Below are 22,752 nucleotides of genomic sequence, written 5' to 3'. Positions count from 1 at the left end.
TCTTTCAAAGAGCAAACTCTTACTATTTTGAAGTAGTCTGATTTATCAGTGTTTTTCTTCATTTCATGCTTTTTGTGTTTTATCTAAGAAGTCTTTTCTACTCTAAGCTTGCAAAGATTTACTTCTATATTTTCTTCTATAAATTTTGTAAATCTATCTAGTTTATTTCTATAGTTGATCTTAGTTGTACTCTATCAGTATGATCTATATATACAGAGAAGAATAATTTGTAGAAGGTAATGTTAGAAGGATACAGGCTGGGCATTGTGGCTCACGTCTGTAATCCCAGCACTTGGGGAGGCTGAGGTGAGAGGATTGCTTGATCCCGAGTTTGAGAGCCGCCTGGGCAACATAGTGAGACCCTGTCTTTACCATAAAAGAAAAATTAGCTGGGGACAGTGATGTGAGCCTATAGTTCCAGCCACTCTGGAGGTTGAGGCGGGAGGATCACTTGAGCCCAGGAGGTCAAGGCTGTAGAAACCGATCATGCCACTGAACTCCAGCCTGGTTGACAGTGAGATCCTGTCTCTAAAAACAAAAAAGATACAGCTTAAATATCAGGATATCCTTTAATTAAATAGAAATAACAGGAAAAGCTTCATTTTGAGGGCTGTAGGAGAGTCAGCAATATTGTCATGTTTTAATTACTATTTTCAAACTAGTTATATTAGCCTGTTCTCACCCTGCTAAAAAGATACTGCACGAGACTGGGTAATTTATAAAGGAAAGAAATTTAATGGTCTCACAGTTCTGCATGCCTGGGGAGGCCTCAGAAAACTTACAATCATGATGGAAGGGGAAGCAGGCACATCTTACATGGTGAGAAGAGAGAGCGAGCATGTGAAGGAGGAACTGTCAAACACTTACAAAACCATCCGATTTCATGAGAACTCACTCACTGTCACAAGAACAGCATGGGGGAAACCACCTTCATGATTCACTCACCTCCTACCAGATCCCTGCCTCGTGGGGATGGTGGGGATTACAAATTGAGATGAGATTTGGGTGGGGACACAGAACCGAACCGTATCAGTAGTTAAAATGATCTTGAATATGTTCTGAAAAAGAGTTTAAGAAAATAAATTTCCTTTCTCAGCTGGTTTCTTTTTTCTAAAAATTCATTTCCAAAGATTATAACCTAACTTGAAAATACAGTTAGTTTCTAGAGGGCTTCAAGGTAACTTTATTTTTATTGTACTATGTATCTACCAATTAATTATTTTCTGTAGCTAGTCACTTTTGTTGATAATAGTTAATTAATATCAGGCCCCATATGAATTCATATTTCTATTAGTTTATTTGCTCTGGTCTGGTTTCTGGATTTTAGAAAATAGGGTTTGACTGTTTTGCAAATATATGCCATTGATCATGAAGAGGACCGTTTTTTTTCTACTAGAGAAATTTAAAGCTTGAGGGTCAGAAGGGTCTTGCGTGTATGTGTTTTATGTGTCCTTTTGAGTTGTGTTTGATGAAAATACCTCCTTATTTAAAATGCTTAGAAACTTCTAGTTTTAGTAGAACTTGTTAAACAGTAGAGACAGTTTTAAATCAATACACCTATATATTGCACTTAAACTTCTAGCTAGCTATAAATTAGATTCTAAGCAATTTAAACTGACAAGTTATCAAGTTATAAGAGGTGTTTCAAATTAAAAAATTAAAAAATGTAATTGTTTTATAAACTAGCTGAAATGTTTTGGTTGCAGGTTGGAGTTTAAAGTAAATGTGACCTCTTAAGTGACTTATTAATTTTAACCAAAGCTACTTTATTTTCTAGGTGTTCATTGTACTCATGGCTTCAATCGCACTGGTTTCCTTATATGTGCCTTTTTGGTGGAGAAAATGGATTGGAGGTATCTGTATCTTGTTATAATGGAAGATGTATTTGTAATTAAAATTTTTATTGATATTTTAGTTGCAGAATTTGTATTATCAAGTTTTTGGTGAACTTATGATTAATGTAATTTGTACTGCTTTTCATTTATATATGGTTAATCTTTATACTACCATTCCTTGGTGGGGGGGTGTGTGTGTGTGTATGTTTTGTTTTGTTTTTTTGAGACAAGGTTTCCTCTGTCATCCAGGCTGGAGTGTAGTGGTGTGATCATGGCTCGTTGTAGCCTTCACCTGTTGGGGTCAAGCAGTCCTCCCACCTCAGCCTCTCAAGTAGCTGGGACTACAAGTGTATGCCACCTATGCCTGGCTAATTTTTTCCTTTTTTGTATTTTTTTGTCTAGTGAGGAGGTCTCCATATGTTACCCAGGCTGGTCTTGAATTCCTGGGCTCAAGTGATCCTCTACCCTTGGCCTCCCAAAATGTTGGGATTACAGGCATGAGCCACCACATCCAGCCAGCTGTTTTGTATTAACCAGGAAAACACTTTGAGTGCTTATTAATTTCATAAACTGTGTATTTACTTTTTCAGATTTTTTTTCACCTCTTATAGAATTATCACAGACAGATTCTTCTATTATTTTGTATTTGTATCCAGCTTTGGAAATTACTATTGTTGTTTTTTACCTTTTAAATACAGGTTGTGTATCCCTTATCTGAAATGCTTGTGAGTAGATGTGTTTCGGATTTTTTTTCACATTTTGGAATATTAGCATTATATTTACCAGTTGAACATCCTTAATCTGAATATCCAAAATCAGAAATGCTCCAATAAGCATCTCCTTTGAGCTTCCCATCAATGCTCAAAAGATTTTGGGTTTAGTAACATTCAGGATTTAAGAGTTTTGGATTAGGGATACTCAACTGATAGGTTTTTTATAGCTGTTGAGTACTAGGAAAAGTTTATAATGATATACAAAAGGAATTATTTTTGAGAGAGTGTTACTCCATTTAAGTCAACCAGCAAGTGTTTGTTGAGCATCTGTTATTTTTGAAGTATGTTTTTAGATCCTGAGAGATTATGACTTTAGTACCTAATATTCTTAGGAGAATATATTACTAACTGAATTTTCTTGTTGACTGATGGAGCGTCATTATTTATGTTTACAAAGGTTTTCACATAGTAGGTCCTTTTTTGAATATAATCAGATGAAGTACACATATGGTTTTTGCATTTTGCAGTATGCATTGTTGGTGGTTCTGTACTGCATGTACTTTCTAGCTCTGACCATTCAGATGCTCTCCACAGTTATCTCCGTTTCCTGTGTCAGATTCAGCCTATGCTTACCCTCTCTTTGATGATCTAGACTCAGTGCCTGGATCTGTTGAAAGTTCCTGTAAAATCAATATGCTTTCATTTTTGCTCACATTGTTGTTTTTTTGACTGATGTTTCCCTGCAGAGTCAGACCTCAACCTTCAAGACTTTATTTAAATTCTTCACAGACCTTATCTAGGCCTCTACTATATACTCACAGCAATTTACTTTTAGAATTTCAGAATTTTCAGAATACCTCATGTTAAAACGTTTTCACAACGAGTTTGTCCCTTAATAGATTGAATGACTTGAGGGTGAGGATTGTGATTTGTCCATTTTATAAACTTCTATTATACTTTATATGGAGCCTTGAATATAATAAGTGAGATTTTGATAAGCCTGCATAAATGGAGGATAGCGAGGAAATTGCATGGTGTTTGTTTCCCATAGTATCGAAGCAGCAGTTGCTACTTTTGCCCAAGCCAGACCACCAGGAATCTACAAGGGTGATTATTTGAAGGAACTTTTTCGTCGGTATGGTGACATAGAGGAAGCACCACCCCCACCTCTATTGCCAGACTGGTGTTTTGAGGATGATGAAGACGAAGATGAGGATGAGGATGGAAAGAAGGAATCAGAACCCGGGTCAAGTGCTTCTTTTGGCAAAAGGAGAAAAGAACGGTTAAAACTGGTAATGTGTAAAAATATTATAATAGGTTTTATTTCTTCTGCAAGCGTATTGATATTTATAAAAATGGAATATTGGCCATGTTTCTTTAGCTAGGTTTGTCAGATGATTCATCTTAGCCCTTTCTAAAAACAAAAATTTTTTTTTTTTTTTCTTCTTTTTGGAGACAAGGTTTTGCTCTGTTGCCCAGGCTGGAGTGCAGTGGTAGCCTTGACCTCCTGGGCTCAAGTGATCCTCCCACCTCATCCTTCTGAGTAGCTGGGACCGTAGACACGTGGCAACATGACTAGCTAATTTTTAATTTTTACATTTTCTGTAGAGAAGGGTCTCACTTTGTTGCCCAGTCTGGGTTTGAACTCCTGGGCTCAAGTGATCCTCCTACCTTGGCCTCCCAAAGTGTTGGCATTACTGGCATGAGCCACTGTGCTTGACCTTTAATAGCCACGAGTCTTTTTCAAAGAGAAAAATTGCAGTTATGTAAATTTCTCCTGCTTTTGTTTCTTAGGGAAACCAAATAATTTTAGATATTAGATTGAGAACTTACTATTTCTTTACAAAGAATTGTGAGATTTCAACTAAATACCTAGTGATTATTTTTGCTAATGCTTTACAAAATTGTCACACAGTTAAAATAACTTTGCATATGAATTCTGCATCCCCCTCCGTGGGTGATGCTTTCATGCTTTCCATAAAATTAAATCAAGAAGACTCACTTCTCTAGCCAACCTTTAATAATCTTCTAGAAATAAACTTGGTAGTTTTTTCTTTTTTCAAACCTTAATTAGTAAATCCTAAAATTATTAAATATTTTACTCATAAGTAATATATTAAAGATTAAAGAACATTAATCTTTAGTTTATTAAAGAAAGTTTGAAAATGAAAGAAATAACTTATCCTTCAACTTTCATACTACCAATGGTATGTTTGTCTTCTTAGAATAATTTTTCCCTATTTATTTATTTACTTTTAAAACATACACAGATGTCTTAAAGATTAGTTTTTTTTTTTTTTTTGTAAAATATAAATGCAAACATCTAGGAGTATATAGAGTTAAAAGGCAAAATATTTCTTCATTCCCAAGCCAGTTGCTCTCTACTTTTTGGTTATTTCTGTGCATATGCACAGAAAACTTAGTATAGAAGAATAACTTAGTGTAGAAGAATATATACTGGGAATATATATATATATATATATGTATACACACACACTTAGTATATATACTAAAAATTATATATTGTAAAAATTAAATACTATATAAAAATAATACTATATATACTAAGAAAGGAAAAATTTAGTTTTTCTATTTGAGAAAGCAAATGGAACCTTTCTTTAGAAGACAAGAGAGGCTGTCAATCCATAAAATAATAGCAGGATATTAAGAAGAGGAACAAACTAGAGATCTTGGAAATGAGAAGATTAAAAAACCACTTAATATGTGGGATGAGTAGCAGAATGAAATTATCAAGCTAGAGGATCTAGCTAAGAAATCCAGCATGCAGCATGAAAAGACAAAAGAAATGTAAAATATGAGAAATAGTTGAGAATTAACATAAAGGGAGAAATTTAATAGTATGATTTAACAGAGAGGACAAAATTCAATAAGGACAGAAAGTATTTATCTGAGGATTATTTTCTGTGGTGCAGTAGGGCTGGGTCAGACTGGTAATTTTAAGAAGCTAATGGAAGACGAGAAAGTGGAGACAGAGTTGTGTTAGGGGTTCCCTGTACCACCCTCACTTTTGGAGATTTACTAGAATAACTCAGGACTCAGCATATGGTTGTACTCATAACTGAGATTTATACAGCAATGTACTAAGGATATACAGCTGGATCATAAGAGACAAAGACAAGTAGAGTCTGGGGGGAGTTAATGTGCCGGCTTTCCTATGCTCTCTCTTTCTCATGAGGGGTCATCCTGAGCTCAGTCTTCCTGCAGCAATGTGTTTGTGATGTTTCTGCCTGCGGAAGCTCATTAAACTCTTACTGCTCAAGATTTTTATTGATGGCCAGTCACGTGGGCACTGTCTGCTTAGCGTGTACCAAAATTCCAGGATCCCAGGAGGAAAAAAAATTTATTCAGCATTAAACTGTATTGTTGGCACAAATAATCTAGGTTTGGTGAGTCATCCTTATCAGCTGACTGAGAACACTCTGAAAGTCAAGTTCTCAGGTGCCATTCAGGAGCCAAGTTTGCAAGTACTAGTGTTAGGTTAACCCTTTTCTGCACACTACTATAAACTATTCATTCAAGTGGCTTGGTTATGATAAAAAAAGGAGAAGAGTAATTGATGCAGACATAGCCAGAAAAGACTTTCTAATATGGGATACATTCAAGCGTATTTATGAGTGTGGATAAGGAGCTAGTGAAGTCAATGAAGTTGAAAGTAAAGATTTAGGAAATAATGATAGAGAAACCTCTGAGGAGATGTAAGGGAATGGAGGTCACGTGTAGTTTTTGGAGTAATAGATCTTCAGCAATAGGAGGGAAATATCTTTCTTAGTACTGGAGATGTAATTGAGATTGTGATTTTTTCCTCAATAAATTTCAGCTGCCTATGTGTGGGAGTGGAAAAGACTAACAGTAGGTTGACTCAAGGCTGGAGAAATTTAGTTTGGGTGTGATGAAGAACAAGAGGTAAGGGGCACTGAGGTTATCAGGGGGAAAATAATTGAAGTAATCAGCCATAGGTTCTCGGCTGAATAGGAAGTAAGGTCAGGATGAGGTGCCGTTAGAATGTGTGAAGGAGAAATGAAGGGACCGTTAGTCTTGGTGAAATTGAAAAGTGGGCATAGTGACAGTAAAAGAGTTTATAAAAGTTAGAGCAACATGTTGGTTTTAGAATGCTGTCGGCACTCAGTCAATGTGAGTTGAATTGAATCAAAAGGTAGAGTGGTTTGAAATGATTGTGGTATGGCCATGTAGCAGGATGTTCCAGTTGGACAAAGATGAGGGTCATTGAAAATGAGATGACTGAACTGTAAAGGTTGTACGATAGGTCAAGTTATTTCAGTGGATGTTGATGTTACCAATATGATAGAAGTTAGAACAGTGAGAAAGACCAACCTTTTTTTGATGAATGTAGGGCAATATCTTTCAATACACAAAGGATAGAGGATTTTACTACTTTAGACTCTCTGACTGTAAGTAGCAGAAAATAACTTTAGCTTAAATATTAAGGGTACTTATTCATGAGTAAATTGGTGGAACTCAGGCACTGGAATATGCCAGATTTTAGGACAACATTGGAACCTGGACCTGGAAAGTTACTTAGAACCTAGTTTCTGCTATTTCTTCTTAATATCTCACCTCTGCTTTTGTACCTTTATTTGTATCAGTCTTCTCATTGGCTCTGTCTCTCAAGACAGGCTCTTCCTGATTTCTCATTTTCCTGGGAGATTGTTAACTGTCTCAAAGCTTCTAAGGTAGCCTGTAATAATTTTAGCCACATGCAGAGACTAACTGCTTGTCTCTGAATCCCAATTCCAAATTACCAGGAGAGAGAATCTGATGGCTTCAGACTGAGTTAGGGTTATTTGTGCTCCCATCAACTTTGGCTGGAGTAGTATGTTATCTTGTAATGTCATATAAAATGGCCATTAGGCCCCATCTTTGTGGGTGGGGAGGGCAGCTCTTAAAGAAAGTTATTATGCCAGCACCCACAGTGGATTTCTGCTTTACTACAGCTGAGTGGTATAGCTGAAAGGAATTAGTGTAAACGGAAGAGGGGCTTTTGAAAGACATTAGAAAAGCAACGAGGAGGTAGAATAGTAGTTTAAATTACTGCCATGGATCTTGGGCAGTAGGAGAATAAGTAGCTTTAAGATGAAGTGGTCTCTCTGGGGAGAGCTAGCTTTTAGTTGAGACACAGGGTATGGGTGTTCAAGAAAATGGTTGAGATGATAGGGGAAGATTATTTATGGAAAAGGAATTCCAGGGTTTACATTGGAACCCTTTGGGAAGGTGATTATTGATAAGATGAACCAAGGAAAAGGGGCTTTAAAGCAGTGAGTACAAAATCATCAGAGAAGAAAGGGGACTGGAGAGTTGAATTGTGGATGGTGTCACCAGTAGTTGACCTATGGTTGACAGGGATGAGAAGCGTAGATATAATTACTTATTACATTTATGGTTGGAAACGCTTTCATTTTTCTTTTATTTTCATCTGAGGTTGAAGATAGTTGACAGAGGCAATCTAAGAATGACTAATTATTTTGTAGATCACATCTCTTGACATAATGAAGGTATTTTTGGTTTGAGACTTTATTTTTGTTAAGCACAGTCTTTTCTGATTCTTATATTGATGTAACTATATATTCAAGTAATGGACTCCTTGTAGTTACTTTTTGATAGTTCTCTTTGGGTTTGTAACTGTGATACATGTCCTATTCTGTGCTTGGCCCCCTACATTCCTAAGACACCTTCTTTATTCATCTTTTGAGTACATGCATTACTGAGTTGCAAGAGTATGACTTACATGTGTGTTGCTTGCTCCTTGAACTGATGTCTGAAATCATTTCTTTGAATACAACAATGAATGTATTTTCCTCATTAAGAAAATATGCTGCTTGTACATATATACTTGTATACATTTTCTCTGTACACACACACACACACACACACAGCTCTCTGTCACATAAATTGCCCCCATCTTCTGTACTTACTAAATTTCTGTCTAAAGGATCACTCATTTCTGTTGTGATAGCCATGCAGATTTTAATTTTAAGGCTAGTTGACTCTGTTTATGAAATATATTTCTATAAACATACTTTTTTAGCTTTTGATTTTTTTATTTTCACAAATAGAAATAATAATTTGTTGAAAAGTGAAAATAAATGTCAGTGACTTTAATACTTAATTATAGTATGTACGTAATAATTCCAGACCTAAGAATTGCTATTTATAATTTATTTTTAAAATTAATTATTTATTATTTATTTTTATAAATAGAGATGGGTCTCACTATGTTGCCTAGGCTGGTCTTGAACTCCGGGGCTCAAGCAGTCCTTCTGACTCAGCCTGGGATTACTGGAATGAGTCACCACATCTGGCCACTGTTTAGAATTAGTGATCTTTCCATTATAAAGATTTAACTATTTAATGCTGAAGTGGCCATGTTTTCAAGGAGGCCATGTTTTCATGTTTTCAAACCATCTCATACATAACAATGAAGGTTGTCAGCCATAGACTTGGAATGAGATCACATAATGGGGATGAGATCCTGCTAGTTAGCCTAGTACTGCTATACTGGCCTGTGTGTACATGGGGTCCTTCAACTCAGGCCTTGCAAGGCATGCCGGCTGTGCCATGTTTGTAAATGGGGCAGAGGAAGCTACAGCAATGGAAAACTAAGCTATGTATGTTAGGTACAGCTATTAAAACAAGGTAGGAATGAGGCTAGGCCCTTAACTTCCCTAAGGTATACTTTTCTAGCTACTTTCTGTCCTGTGTTGGGCACCTACATCCTGGATGATTGTTCTCTTTTATCCATTCTGGATTTTTTAAATAAAATACATATGAAAAGCATCTTGATCTCTTGTTTGTGAGAAGTGATGCCCTTAGATTTAGCTTCAGGAATATGTCATGGCTAATGCTTACCATATTTCCCAAGGAGGGAAATACAAGATTTTCTAACACTAGTTAGAAATGCAAATTCAAGATTTGGAAGGACTGGTATAATGAAATAATGAGCAGTATCAGCATGTGCAAATCTTGTTTGAAGGATTTTATTTTCTCCCCTGTTAGATCTTTTGTACATTTAGAATGTTGGAACAGTTTCTAGATCTCTAACATGAAAACCAAGATAGCTATTTTCAGGTTGCTTTCAGCTCTAAGTAGAAATAACCAGAATTGGCTTACATTAAACAAACTACATCTAGAAATAAATAAAAAAAAAAATTAGTGATCTTTCTTGGGTTATTACATAATTTTGAATAATATAAAAATGGTATTTTGTCAGAGAACTATTGTGGTAACATTAAATAGCAAATTATGTTAACCTAAAGTTACCAAGGATGATTTGTGTATGAAGTGTATCATACTTTTTTTCATTGGACTTAACTTCTACCTTTCCTTTTACTTACTTGTTGTGGAAGAAAATAGAGGAAGTTAAAAAAGAAGTTGATGCATGGTAGGAAAGATTAAGGAAGAAGAACAATAAATGCATGACAACCATTTACTGGATGATTGGGGTTAACTTTTATAACCAACCTCAGTAGTTGTTAGATATGTACTGATGCTCAGTATTTATTGGCTCTGTTAAATTAAAAATATTCAGCTTATTCAACCCTATAGAAATGTTATTAAAATATTTCTATGGTAATATTGTGGGAAAGTGCTTGGTTGAATGTTGATCATATTTTCTATGCATTAGTCCTTTTTATTGTTTGTTAAAAAAAGAAATAGTGTTTGTGTTTTTAGTAGTAACTTAGGTTAATTTGGCCTTTGCTTTAATTTTGCCCATTTCAGAAGTTAATGTAAATTTCTTAACTTTGCATAGGAAATCCATGTTGATAAATGAAGCTAGATACTTTCTTCGTGTAAAACTTAAAAAGAACATTTCATGCTGTTAATACCATCAGAATTAAGATGCTTAATATTGAACTCTCTAAAAAGAAGTGTTCTCTTTTTAGTTAGCGTAAGATATAATTTTATAAGGATATTGAAATTATCTGAGCAGTCAGTAAGTAAATATGTTACAAACCTCATCTATCTGATTGAGCTTTCTTTTCAAAATACTCTTTTTTTTTTCTTTAGCTGTTGTACTTAATGATAGAAATGGTTTTAAACAGAAAAGCCATTGACTAGTACAGAGAAGTAATGGTATAATAGGAGAGGGATGGTACTCCTTGGTCCTTTGGCTTATGAAGTTCCTAAATTATGATTATTTAAGGAAAGCAAAGTAGAAGACAGATAAGTACAAAAAGTGATTCAAAATTAGGGACAAACAGTAGGACTAGTGTTTGCTGGAAGGATTCAGGATTCTTCTAGATTTGACAGGAATGTATGTGGGTGAAATATTAAGTGTTCTTTTTTTCTTCTCTCAAGTGGCTCAGGTTGCCAAGTCTTTGCCAGAAGGCTGAACGTTGTAGCTTGTAGACTAAATTTTTATTCCCTAATTACATTAACAACTAGAATTGTTTTATAGATTCTTCTTAAGACTGATGGCAGCCCTTTTCTGGACCTGAAAAGAACTGTAGCATACATCTAGACTATTTTTTTTAGGTTTTAAGGTTTCCAGAAGTGTTCCTTATTTATTTGATATTCTCCATCTGCTTTACTTCGCTGTGATATTTCAAAATATGTAGTTCTGAGTTAAAAAATTTAGATTAAAAGTTCCATGATGAGTAATATTTTGTTCTATTAATATGTTAATATATCCAATGACTGTGGCTTAGCCACTTTGCCTTATAATCTTACTCTGGTTTACAAAGGTAGAGGTTTTGGTTTTTATCCCCTTAAAGTCCATACTTCACTCATAATAACACAACTCCTTCTCCCTTCTCTCCATTGGTGACTGGTATAGTGTAGGCCTGTTCAAATTCTGTCTTTTACCAGTTGATTTATGTAAAATCTTCATGCCTTATTTACTCATCTCTGAAATAAATATAATACAATCTATTTTTTCAGTGTTGTAAGGATTAGAGAGAATATTTGCAAGATGCCAGACATTCTGCTTGGCTCTCAGTAAATGGTAGATAAATTATTATTACTGTTACGATTTGAGAAGTGCCTGTAGAGTACATATGTATATTGAAGAAAACTATATGCTGAAGAAAACTATATGCTAAAGAAAACTATATGCTGGATTTAGGAAAACTAGTGTACAATCCTAGAGGAGTTTATACAGCAGACCATTTCTGTTAGATATATTGACTTGCTAAGATTTGTGAAAACAAACTAATTTATCTCTCAGTCACTTCTTTGTAAATGAAGTTGAACTCTAATAAAATATTTTTCTTTTTCTTGTTTTTCCTTTTTTTTTTTAAAGGGCGCTATTTTCTTGGAAGGTGTTACTGTTAAAGGTGTAACTCAAGTAACAACACAACCAAAGTTAGGAGAGGTACAGCAGAAGTGTCATCAATTCTGTGGCTGGGAAGGGTAATAAATATTTTAAAATTTTAAATAAAATTTACTCTTACTTTGCAACACTTAAAATTAATAGAAGCATTGGCATATCTTTTTGGCTCCTTGAAGTTAGTATGTTTGCAATAGAATACTTTAAAGGTGTCAGATTTCTTTCAAGAGAATCAATGCAATAACCAGACAGTTGAGTCAAAATTAGACGACTCACATATTTTCCTAAAGTAATAGAAAATTGTTTTCACTGACTAGTATTTGTTTCATGTCTTTGACTCTACTGCTACTGATTAATGTTTGAGCTAGTCTCTCAGTTTGTTAAGAGGGAAGAGGTGAAATTTTGATCTGCCTCATTTTCCAGTTTTTCTGTAATCAGAAGTCTAGGAAAATCAGCTTTAAATATATTCAAGTCATGGCATTCCCTGCCATGACTTGAAAATATCTTTCAGACGTGTCATAGTGGATTCAGGAGAGCATACATTGCTCTTACCTGTTGCTCTCAGGTCTTGGTCTGTGGTTATTTCTGCTGGTCATTGGTATCTGTGGCAGAGAATTGTAATACGGTTGAATGTAATGAAAAAGGATTATTGCTAAAAATTCCTAATATAAATTCCTAATGGAAATAACTTTTATTACTGTTAGATGAATACCAGATAAATCATTTAGTAGTAGTTTTAACTAAAATATGAAAATAATGAAGAAATAAGATCAGTTTTAAAGTTGTGTTAAACCTTAATCTTGACCTATACCCTTGGTTTTAATGTTGTGTTGAACCTTAATCTTGACCTGCATTTCTCCTGCTTTGTCACTTTTGGGTATCTTTCGAGGAGAAAGTTGCCAACCTTGCTGTTATGTCAAGTTGGCAGTGTCATGTTGGAGAAATATGGGGTCTAGAATATTATGTAAGATAATAAAGCCAAGATTTAAACTTCTTCCTGAAGTACAAGACTTGTAAACATACCTACTTTACTATTTAGATAATGTATACTAATATTTTAAAATTAGCTCAGTGATTATACTATAGCAGTGGTAATTTAGAACTCTGTTAACTTGTATTCTCAAATGTCAAGAAAATGATAATCTTTCATTAGTATTTTTGTGAAAGCAGATGTTATTCCAGTTGACATTAATCTCATAATAGAGAGAACCTTGTGATAAATGTGTGATTCATTTGAGATTGGTTTAAGACATGTATTGCTTTGTATGAACACCAGCCACAATAGTAATACCATGTTCTTCTTTAAGGTCTGGATTCCCTGGAGCACAGCCTGTTTCCATGGACAAGCAAAATATTAAACTTTTAGACCTGAAACCATATAAAGTAAGCTGGAAAGCAGATGGTACTCGGTAAGTTAGACTTCTAAAAAAATCATACAAATAACCTTAATGCTTGAAGAATATTGCTTTGTTGTTAGGAAAGTTTACACTCTTCAGAGTGTGGATTTCTGATGTGAACAGAACAATAAATGTTTCAAAAAATTATGTATTTTTTGTTTTGCTAGTATTCTAAGCTGTATAGTACAGTTATCTCTCATTCTGCTAAATTTTTGATTTCCGAGCATAGCTAGTTTAATATAAATCTATAATCAGATGTTAAGTTTGAAAGTGTTTTTCTCTTAAGGATACAGTTTTTGGTATGTCTGCTGCCCACTACCTTTTTTAATGATATTGGACATGTTAAAGTTAATAGAAAAATTGCCAGTTTATAATCTAAAAATGATGAACTCTCTCTGATTCATTCTGTATTTTACTTCTTTGAATAATTTGCCTTATTCTCTTTATATACTCGTAAGGTTATTGCATTATTACAACAAAGCTTAATTTCAAATTTTATATTTCTAAGTTTTAAGATTTTTAAAATTTGAGACAAGGTCTTGCTCTGTCACCCAGGCTGGAGTGCAGTGGCACGATCGAGGCTCATTGCAGCCCTGAACTCCTGGGCTCAAGCAGTCCTCCCACCTCAGTCTCCTGAGTAGTAGTTCAGCATCCTGAGTAGCTGGGATTATGGGAATGTGCCACCCTGCCTGGTTAATTTTTAAATTTTTTGTAAGGATGAGGTCTCCTTATGTTGCCTAGGCTGGTCAAGGTATTAGTAGAGATTTTATTCTTCCTCAGCAACATTTTACTTTTTTCTTTTGTAATCCATATTTTTTGGATCCATTACAGTTTTGCTATATGTATGTATTCATTCAGCAAATGTTATAAATAGTTGAAACAATTATTTTAACATATTAATATAGAAGTCATTATTTCATATTAAAATGTTTTAGAATAACTAGAAGTACATATATGTTAGCTTTTAAATGTTATTTTGAAGATGACAGATTCTATTTAATTTTTATGAGTTTTGGAAAGTCTTAAGTGGCAGTCATACTCTTTGTATCATGCCATCTCCATCTCCATCTAACATGTAGTTACCTTAAAAGATAAATATGGAGACAAGAAGTGGAGCAGATATAACTCGTTTTCTTTTCTTTTTATTTTTTATTTTTATTTTTATTTTTTTTGAGACGGAGTCTCGCTCTGTCGCCCAGGCTGGAGTGCAGTGGCCGGATCTCAGCTCACTGCAAACTCCGCCCCCTGGGTTTACGCCATTCTCCTGCCTCAGCCTCCCGAGTAGCTGGGACTACAGGCGCCCGCCACCTCGCCCGGCTAGTTTTTTGTAATTTTTTTTAGTAGAGACGGGGTTTCACTGTCTTCACCAGGATGGTCTCCATCTCCTGACCTCGTGATCCGCCCGTCTCGGCCTCCCAAAGTGCTGGGATTACAGGCTTGAGCCACCGCGCCCGGCCATAACTCGTTTTCAATATTAGGTGACTGTAATGATATTTTAACCTGATATGCTTTCTAGAATGTTTAAGTATTTTATTATATTTGATTTTTATTGGGAATATGTAAAAATATTTTCATTCATTTTAATTGTCTGCCTCTGTTGGAAGCAACTTTCCCCTTAGTTTAGCATTTTTTAGCTTTTTAAGGGTATTTTATAGGCAAGAGTTTCATTTGACAAAATTCAGAAAATAACATTAAAAAAAGAAGAAAATAAAAAGAAATTTTACCACCTAGAGATTATCACTACCATCATTATGGTATTGACCTTTTTCTCTGGGTTATATGGCAGTTATGGTTTTTATTGTTATTATTTTTTGAGACGGGGTTTCACTCTTGTTGCCCAGGCTGAAGTGCAATGGCGCAATCTCGGCTCATTGCAACCTCCACCTCCCAGGTTCAAGCGATTCTCCTGCCTCAGGCTCCCAAGTAGCTGGGTTTACGGGCATGTGCCACCATGCCCAGCTTATTTTGTATTTTTAGTAGGGACAGGATTTCTCCATGTTGGTCAGGCTGGTCTGGAACTCCCCACTTCAGGTGATCCGCCTGCCTTGGTCTCCTAAAGTGCTGGGATTACAGGTGTGAGCCACCATGCCTGGCCTATGGTTTTTATTATTAATGCTTTGTGTACTAATTCAAGTAGTTAAATAACAAGTATTTGATATATGTATATGTTTATTTGTTCATATTATTTTGAATTTTCTTAATGAACTAGCCTTAAAAATTAATAATAATGCATAATGCAAAATTGAAACAGCGTAGAAATGAAAAAATGTGCCTTGTGTGCTTGCAGTAGTTATACAAAGACAGATATAGATCAATATACAGATAATTTGGATCTTTTACCCATTCTGGACCCTTCCCTGTGGATATGTGTTTTTGACGGATAAATGAAAATTAGCCTCTCTGCTTATTTTCAGATTATTAAAACTATATTTAATATGTTGGGTTAGATTATGTTCAGAATCTATTAAATTGGTAGTAAGGATGTTAAGGATACTGTTGAGACATATATTTTAATAGATACCTTAACAAATGGGTTTATTACCTACTTCTTTGGGTGGAGAACGAGTGGAAAATGTGAGGTCAGGGTGTCTATCTCTAGGCTTTACACTACAAAATAAACTGGGTATTTGGGATTGAGGCATAAATCTAACCTCTTAGGAGTTTCATATTTTAGGTACTCTTTTTTTTCTTTTATTATTATTATTATTATACTTTAAGTTCTAGGGTACATGTGCATAATGTGCAGGTTTGTTACATATGTATACTTGTGCCATGTTGGTGTGCTGCACCCATCAACTCGTCAGCACCCATCAACTTGTCATTTATATCAGGTATAACTCCCAATGCGATCCCTCCCTTTTTTTTCTGTTAAAATTTATTTTATTTTATTATTTTGAGATACGGTCCTCACTCTGTTGCCTAGGCTAGAGTGCAGTGGCACAATGATTGCTCACTGCCACCTTGACCTCCTGGGCTCAAGTCATCCTCCCACCTCAGTCTCCAAAGTAGCTGGGATTACAGACATGCGCCACTATGCCCAGCTAATTTTTAAAATTTTCTGTAGAGATGCGATCTTGCCATGTTGTCCAGGCTGGTCTTGAGCTTCTGGGCTATAGTGATCCTCCCGCCTTGGCTTCCCAAAGTGTTGGGAAGCCACCACGCCAGGCCTTAGATACTCTTTACTTTCTGCATTGCTTTCTTCACAGTATCATGGTAAGCTTTGGGCAAAATAATAAAGCCTGCAAAATTTGTCTCTAGCTTCTGTCATCAAACTTTTATGGATTTTGTTTCTCTTCTGTAGTTGTATACCCCTTTCTCTGTGTCTCGGTATTGTTAGACCCTTAGATGATTGGCTAAAGTAATTTTTTATGAAATAATTGGTTAAGGTGTTTTTGATTGGTAATGGAAATATCTAATTTCTCCTAGAACCAGGCTCCACCAAACACAAAAGGAAAACCCCTGAGTATTTATTGAATACCTACTCTGTTTTAGGATACTTTATTCTGGGAGAGAAAAAATTTTGCAAGGTATTTCTGGACCAGTGTAAAATCTGTCTTTTGCACAGTAGGATTTAAGTCCAATAGCATGGAAGAGGGACTTTCTGTGAATAAGGTGAAAAGAGCCTGAGGAGGCTGTAGAATGGTCTTGGAGGCTATGAAATCAGAATAGCTGATTAATAGCTATGAACCCTGGACTCCATTGTCATTAAAACTATGTCAGGATAGAGTGTAGAATTTCTTTTTATTATCCTTATTTCATAATTTAATGACAATTTGTTATATCTATTAACAGTATTTAAACCAAGGATCTCTGAAATTGAGTGTAATAGGAAACCTGGATATAGTTAACAGTAAAAGGTACTGTATAAGAATTTTGCATTAGCCTGACCAAGGCCTGAAGGCCTGGAGATAACAGTGAGTAGAGTGACTTTAAAAAAAAAAAAAAAAAAAAAAGAAATTGTGTTTTGCTATGTCGCCCAAGATGGTCTCAAACTCCTGGCCTCAAGTGATTCTCCCCTGTTGGCCTCCTGAAGTACTGGGATTATAGGTGTGAGCCATTGAACCCTGCCTAGAGTGCTTTTGACAGGAAACTCTAATGGATTCTAAAACATTGTGGAATGGGGAATATTTCTGAAGTGTAAAGCTGGGTAATAAAACAGAAATACAAAAATTATTGAAAATTAAACAGTGAGAAATTTATATTAGTTGTAATAGGTGAATTGATGGAGACTAAGCTACTGTAGTCTCAGAAACAAATGAAATGAAAGTTTGTTTGATGGAAGAATTAATTGTGTTTCATGTATTTCAATAAACTCATACTTTTAAAAGTGAGGTGTCTTTAGTTTTTATAGTTCTGAGTACTTTTGGTTGCAGTTTTTGATCTCTAATAATTAAACATTTAAAAAAAATCTTCTAATTTGGAATTATGTCAGACTTAGAAAGTCTTCCAAAATAGTACAAAGAATTTCCATGTGCCCTTAACCAGATTCCCCAAATGTTGACATCTTATACTATGACAGCACAATGGCCAAAATCAAGACATTAACACTGATGTATTGATTATTGATGTTATTCAGATTTCTCTAAAAGTGTCAATATTATGTCCTGTTTCTGGTCCAGGACCCAATCTAGGATCACTAGGTTGGTGATCAGCCCAGTCATTAGGTTGCCATGTCTCTTCTTCTTTTTTCTGCAATAATTCTTTAGGCTTTCTTTCATGACTTTGACACTTTTGAATAGCATTGGCCAGTTATCTTGTAGCTTGTGTTTCAGATTGAGTTTGTTTGATGTTTCCTCATGATTCAAGTTGGGCATGCTTGCAAGAACATCACAGTAGTAATATTTGCATGTCATTTCAGGAGGCACATAATGTTGAATTGTCCTATTAGTGATGATGTTAACTTTGATCTCTTGATTTAGTTGGTGTGTGCCAGATTGATAATTTTTGCTTATTTCATTTTTGTTTTGTATTTATTACTTTATTTATTATTTATTTATTGATAAAGGCATATCTGCCATGATAAAGTTATTAATTTTCCTTTACTTAAGAATCTGTGAGGGAGATACTCTGAGATCATGTAACTATCCTGTATCCTGTTTCCTTTACTTTTCCCCATTATTTTTAACATTCTTTAATGATTCTTACCTGAAACAGTTACCACTGTTATGTTTGCTAAGTAGAATAGTGGAATTCAGCTGTTGGGAAGAACTTTCCCTTCTTTCTCATTTCTTTATTTTCTTTCTTTTTTTATTCCTATCAGTGTGGACTCATAGACACATATTATATTCTGTGGGTTATAATCTATCTTACTAATTATTTTATTGCTCCAAATGTCTCATTTGACCATTGAGAGACCCATCAAGTGAGTCCTGTCTTTTGACATCTCCCCCTCATTTTTTTAGTACTTTCTTGTTTCTGGCACCCCTAGATGTTGCAGACTTATCTTGTACTTTTCCTACCCCAGCCCTGGAATCAACTGTTTCTCTAAGGAGTGGTATTTAGAAACCAATTTCTGCACACAAGTTGGGCTTATTAGTACCGGGGTACCATTGCTTCTAGGCCCTCTCAGAAGATAGAGTTAGGAAATGTGTGTGTGTGTGTGTGTGTGTGTGTGTGTGTATACATAAATACACACCTATATCTGTTTCAGTATCTGTCTCCATCTGTATGTGCATGCATACATTTTTTTTTCAAAATCATGAGTTCATACTGATACTTCCAGTTCTAATGTACTACCATAGGATTTATTGAATTTTTTCTCATTTTCTATTTGTAACTCCTCTCTCTGATAGGGAGACACTAGGTTTTCATTATCCATAATATTTACTGTAATACACATAAAGTAATTTTGGAATTGCTATCCCAAACCGCTGTGAGAAATCCATTTGAATAGAGTGTAATATTTGTGAACAGTTGGTCTGACTTTAGAGCCTTAGGGTATATAAAGTATACTGTGTTCCAAAGTTACTTAATTATTTTCTATCTTCCTGCCAACCAACTCCTTTAGTGTAGATAGTTTTTGTTTGTAATACAATTAGTTTCATTTGTTTCTGCTTATATTCTGAGTTTGCCCTCGTCCTTTGTTCATGTTAATTTTTCATGTTTCTGAGTGTGTGAAACACTACTGTGATTCTAAAAGTCTACACTCAGTGTAGTTCTGAGTATACTCCGAGAAATGTTACTTTCTCCTATCCTTTTTAACCCTTTCCTGAGTATACTCCAAGAAATATTACTTTCCCCTATCCCTTTTAACCCTTTCCCTTTCTCTTATCTTTTCATTCCATTCCTACCCACCCCCTTAAGTAACCAGCCTCATCATTTTCTGCTTTACCCTTCTTGCATTTCTTTTTGTACAGATGAGCAGATGCACTTTTCTTTTTCCCCTTTCTTACAGGAAAGATACCATACACTTTAGAATTAGTCTTTTCACCTTGCTTTTTCCATTTAACAGTATGTTCTAGAAACCACTGCATTTCACTTCACAGATATCCTCATTCTTTTTTTTACAGCTGCATTGTACTCATTGTGTGAATGTATAGTTTATTCAACTACTTTCCTATATGGAGATATTTAGATCGTTTCCAGTATTTTGTAATTACAAATGATGCTGTGGTCAATAACTTTCAGCTGACTTCCCCCCTTATTGTTGAAAGCCAAACCTCAAGGTCAATTTCTAGAAAGAAGGATTGCTGAGAAGGCTAGGTGTATATTAAGTTTAATTAGATACCACGAGTTTCTGCTTCAAGGGGTAGTGCCAGATTGTCTTCCCACAGGCAGTTTGTGAGAATGCCTGTACCACCGCAGCCTTGCTAACAGAATGTGTTGGCAAATTTTTAAATTTTCACCAATCTGGTTAGTGAGAAATGGTATTTCATTCTCATTTTAATTATGAATGAAGTGGAACATCCTCTCACATGTTTAAGGGCTATGCTTATCTTTTTTGTGAATTATCTGTCCTGGTTTCTTTTCTGTTGTCTTTTGACTTTGTTCATGTTGTTTTTTTGCCATACAAAATTTTATTATTTTTATGAAGTCAAGTTTATTAATTTGTATTGCCTCTTGATTTTGATTTATAGTTAGAAACCTTTCCTTATACTGAGATTAAAGAAGAATTAATTTTCTCATATTTCTTCTAATATTTGTATGGTTTGATTTTTTTAATCTGGAAGACTTTTTAAATTATAGGCAATCTAGCATTTCTACGTACTTAAAAACTCCTTTTATTGTCATTGTTATTATTATTACTTTGCTGTGAAGAATTAATATCGTAAATTCATTTTGAGTGAAGACTGTCTTCTAAGGTTGGAACTGAGTCATGATGATCCACTTGAAAGTATGTCATCCTGATAGTGACCACCTTGCTTGTGTACTGGGTGTTAATACACAGAAGGCTTGTTTTAAATTTACTATTCAGCAGTGTTTCGTTATTTCTTTGCAGTATCTTTTACAGTAACGGAAGTCTTTTGAGATGAGAAATGTATGGTTTTGGTAGCAGTTGAGGAGTTGAGGTCAAAAGGAAGGCCTAGTATCTAACTCCGATTCACAGGCTTCTCACTTAACTTTGCAAAGAAGGACATGATTTACAAATGTTTTATATAGTGTGTGCTGTGCGCCTACTTCCCAAATGCACTTCAATTTTTTTTTTCTTCCCATAAAGAGTCTGGACTCCTTCCTGTTCTTCTCTCTACAACTCAGCCTGTACCTGAGTGGTATTATCTATTCTTATATTGCTTTTCTATGGAGGAAAACACAGTCTTCTAGAGCTGAAATCTTAAGAATGTTTTGGGAAGATCAGAGAGCTTCTTTAGAAAAAGTTTCCAGGCATTTAATCATACTTAGTATCTTATCTTAGTTCATTGGTGCTGCTATAGCAGAATACCTCAGATTGGATAATTTATAAAGAACAGAAATTTATTTGTCACAATTCTGGAGGCTGGGAAGTTCAGAGTCAAGGTGCTAGCAGGTTCAGTGTCTGGTGAAGGTTGCTCTTTGCTTCCAAAATGATGCCTTGTTGCCGCGTCCTCCCATGGCTGAAGGGGTGAATGCTATGTACTCAAATAGTGGAAGAGCAAAAGGGCCTAGCTAGTTACCACCACCCCTTTTGTAAGATCCCTAATCCCATGCACGAGGGCAGAGCCCTCATGGCCTAATTACCTCCTAAAGGTTCCATCTCTCAGTACTGTTGCACTGGAGATTAAGTTTCACCATGAATTTTCAAACTGTAGCACTTGTTTATATTTTAACTTGTTGAATTTTTGAATTTTTAAATTTTATTTAACTTTTTCCTGAGCTATGAAAATTATTTCTTGTTACATTCCCCACTCCTAAGACTTTAGTAATTCACTAAATTATAGTTTCTGTTTCTTGGATTCCTCTGTGTGTCAGGTACTGTGCTAGGTTCTGGGGAAACAGCAGTGAGCAGTGTGGACACTGTCCCTATCTCATAGAATTTGCAGGTAGTTATTTAACTAATAATAAATTATTTGGGGATAATTGATTAACAGCTTGACACAAATTCAATTTAGACCTTCAGCACGTATCTCATAGCCAGATAAATTCCCAATTGATTAAATAAGTGTAAATAAAATTTATTTTCTGAGAAAACAAGATAGCAGAATAAATTAGGTTAGATATACCTCTGGCACATGTTTCCTTAGCATTCTTTGGATATTTAGGTAGTTGGATCTTGGGTTTAGGAGAAGAATGTGGATTGAAAGTACAGATTTAGGAGACAATAGCATGTGATAGTAAGACAGGGATATGGACAGGCTGCTGAGTAGAGGAAGCAATGGTGACTGAGAGTAAGGGAGGTGGGTTAAAATCAGGAGAAATATCTGCCATTCAAGCTGAGGGAAAGTAAAAATGTCTCCAAAGAAAGGTTAAATCTTATAGAGAATTAGTAAGCTAAGGAGTGAAAAGTGTCTGTTGAATTTAGCAACAAGATATTTTGGATTGGGTTGGGATGTTCTCAGTTTTTGTATAGTATAGAGTAGGGTAGTGGGAGTAAGTTGAAAGTGATGACACTTTTCCTTTAAACATTTCCTCTCTTTTTTTCCTTTGGCTTTTGTTAACAAATGTCTCTTCTGAGGCAGATTCCAAGAGAGCAAAGAAAACGTTATTAAGAGTTAGTGAAAGTACCTTGTTTCATCCAAGAGACAGTTATGGCAGGGCATTTTATCTGTCAGTGTCTGCCTGCCTGCCTGCCTGTCTCACATTGAAATTCAAATGTGAGATAATTGGCAATAAATGTTTATTAACTTGTTTATTTGGAATAAAAATGAAGTTGGACTCTTCCTGTCAGATAGTGGGACTTTCGATTTGGCTGAGGTTTTGATAGTGAGAGTTGGTCAAATGAGTATTACATGGCAAGCATTTTTGTGTAGATTAGATCAACCAAAACTGCAGTTTTGGGATTTTGATGAAAATAGACTTCAAGCATTTGATAAAATAAAATCATTTTATTTAACCATAATATTGGTGAAGGTGTATTGAAATATAACACT

The 22,752-nt window shown here is 35.1% G+C and overlaps 1 protein-coding gene across 3 annotated transcripts in view; it reads left to right on the top strand.

Annotated features, from left to right (window-relative positions):
* Nucleotides 1-22,752, top strand: part of RNGTT (RNA guanylyltransferase and 5'-phosphatase) — a 332,775-nt gene that overhangs the window by 49,053 nt on the left and 260,970 nt on the right. For all 3 annotated transcript variants that reach the window (XM_033234571.1, XM_033234572.1, XM_033234573.1), the window contains exons 5-8: nucleotides 1,778-1,853; nucleotides 3,600-3,840; nucleotides 11,826-11,935; nucleotides 13,160-13,261. In XM_033234571.1, coding sequence (XP_033090462.1) covers nucleotides 1,778-1,853; nucleotides 3,600-3,840; nucleotides 11,826-11,935; nucleotides 13,160-13,261 — 529 coding nt within the window. The remainder of the gene's footprint in view (nucleotides 1-1,777; nucleotides 1,854-3,599; nucleotides 3,841-11,825; nucleotides 11,936-13,159; nucleotides 13,262-22,752) is intronic.

The sequence above is a fragment of the Trachypithecus francoisi genome, unplaced genomic scaffold (assembly GCF_009764315.1).
Source record: "Trachypithecus francoisi isolate TF-2019V2 unplaced genomic scaffold, Tfra_2.0 Lachesis_group15, whole genome shotgun sequence".
Lineage (NCBI taxonomy): Eukaryota > Metazoa > Chordata > Mammalia > Primates > Cercopithecidae > Trachypithecus > Trachypithecus francoisi.
Note: the sequence above shows the minus strand (reverse complement) of the source record. Positions and strands in the feature narration are given on the sequence as shown.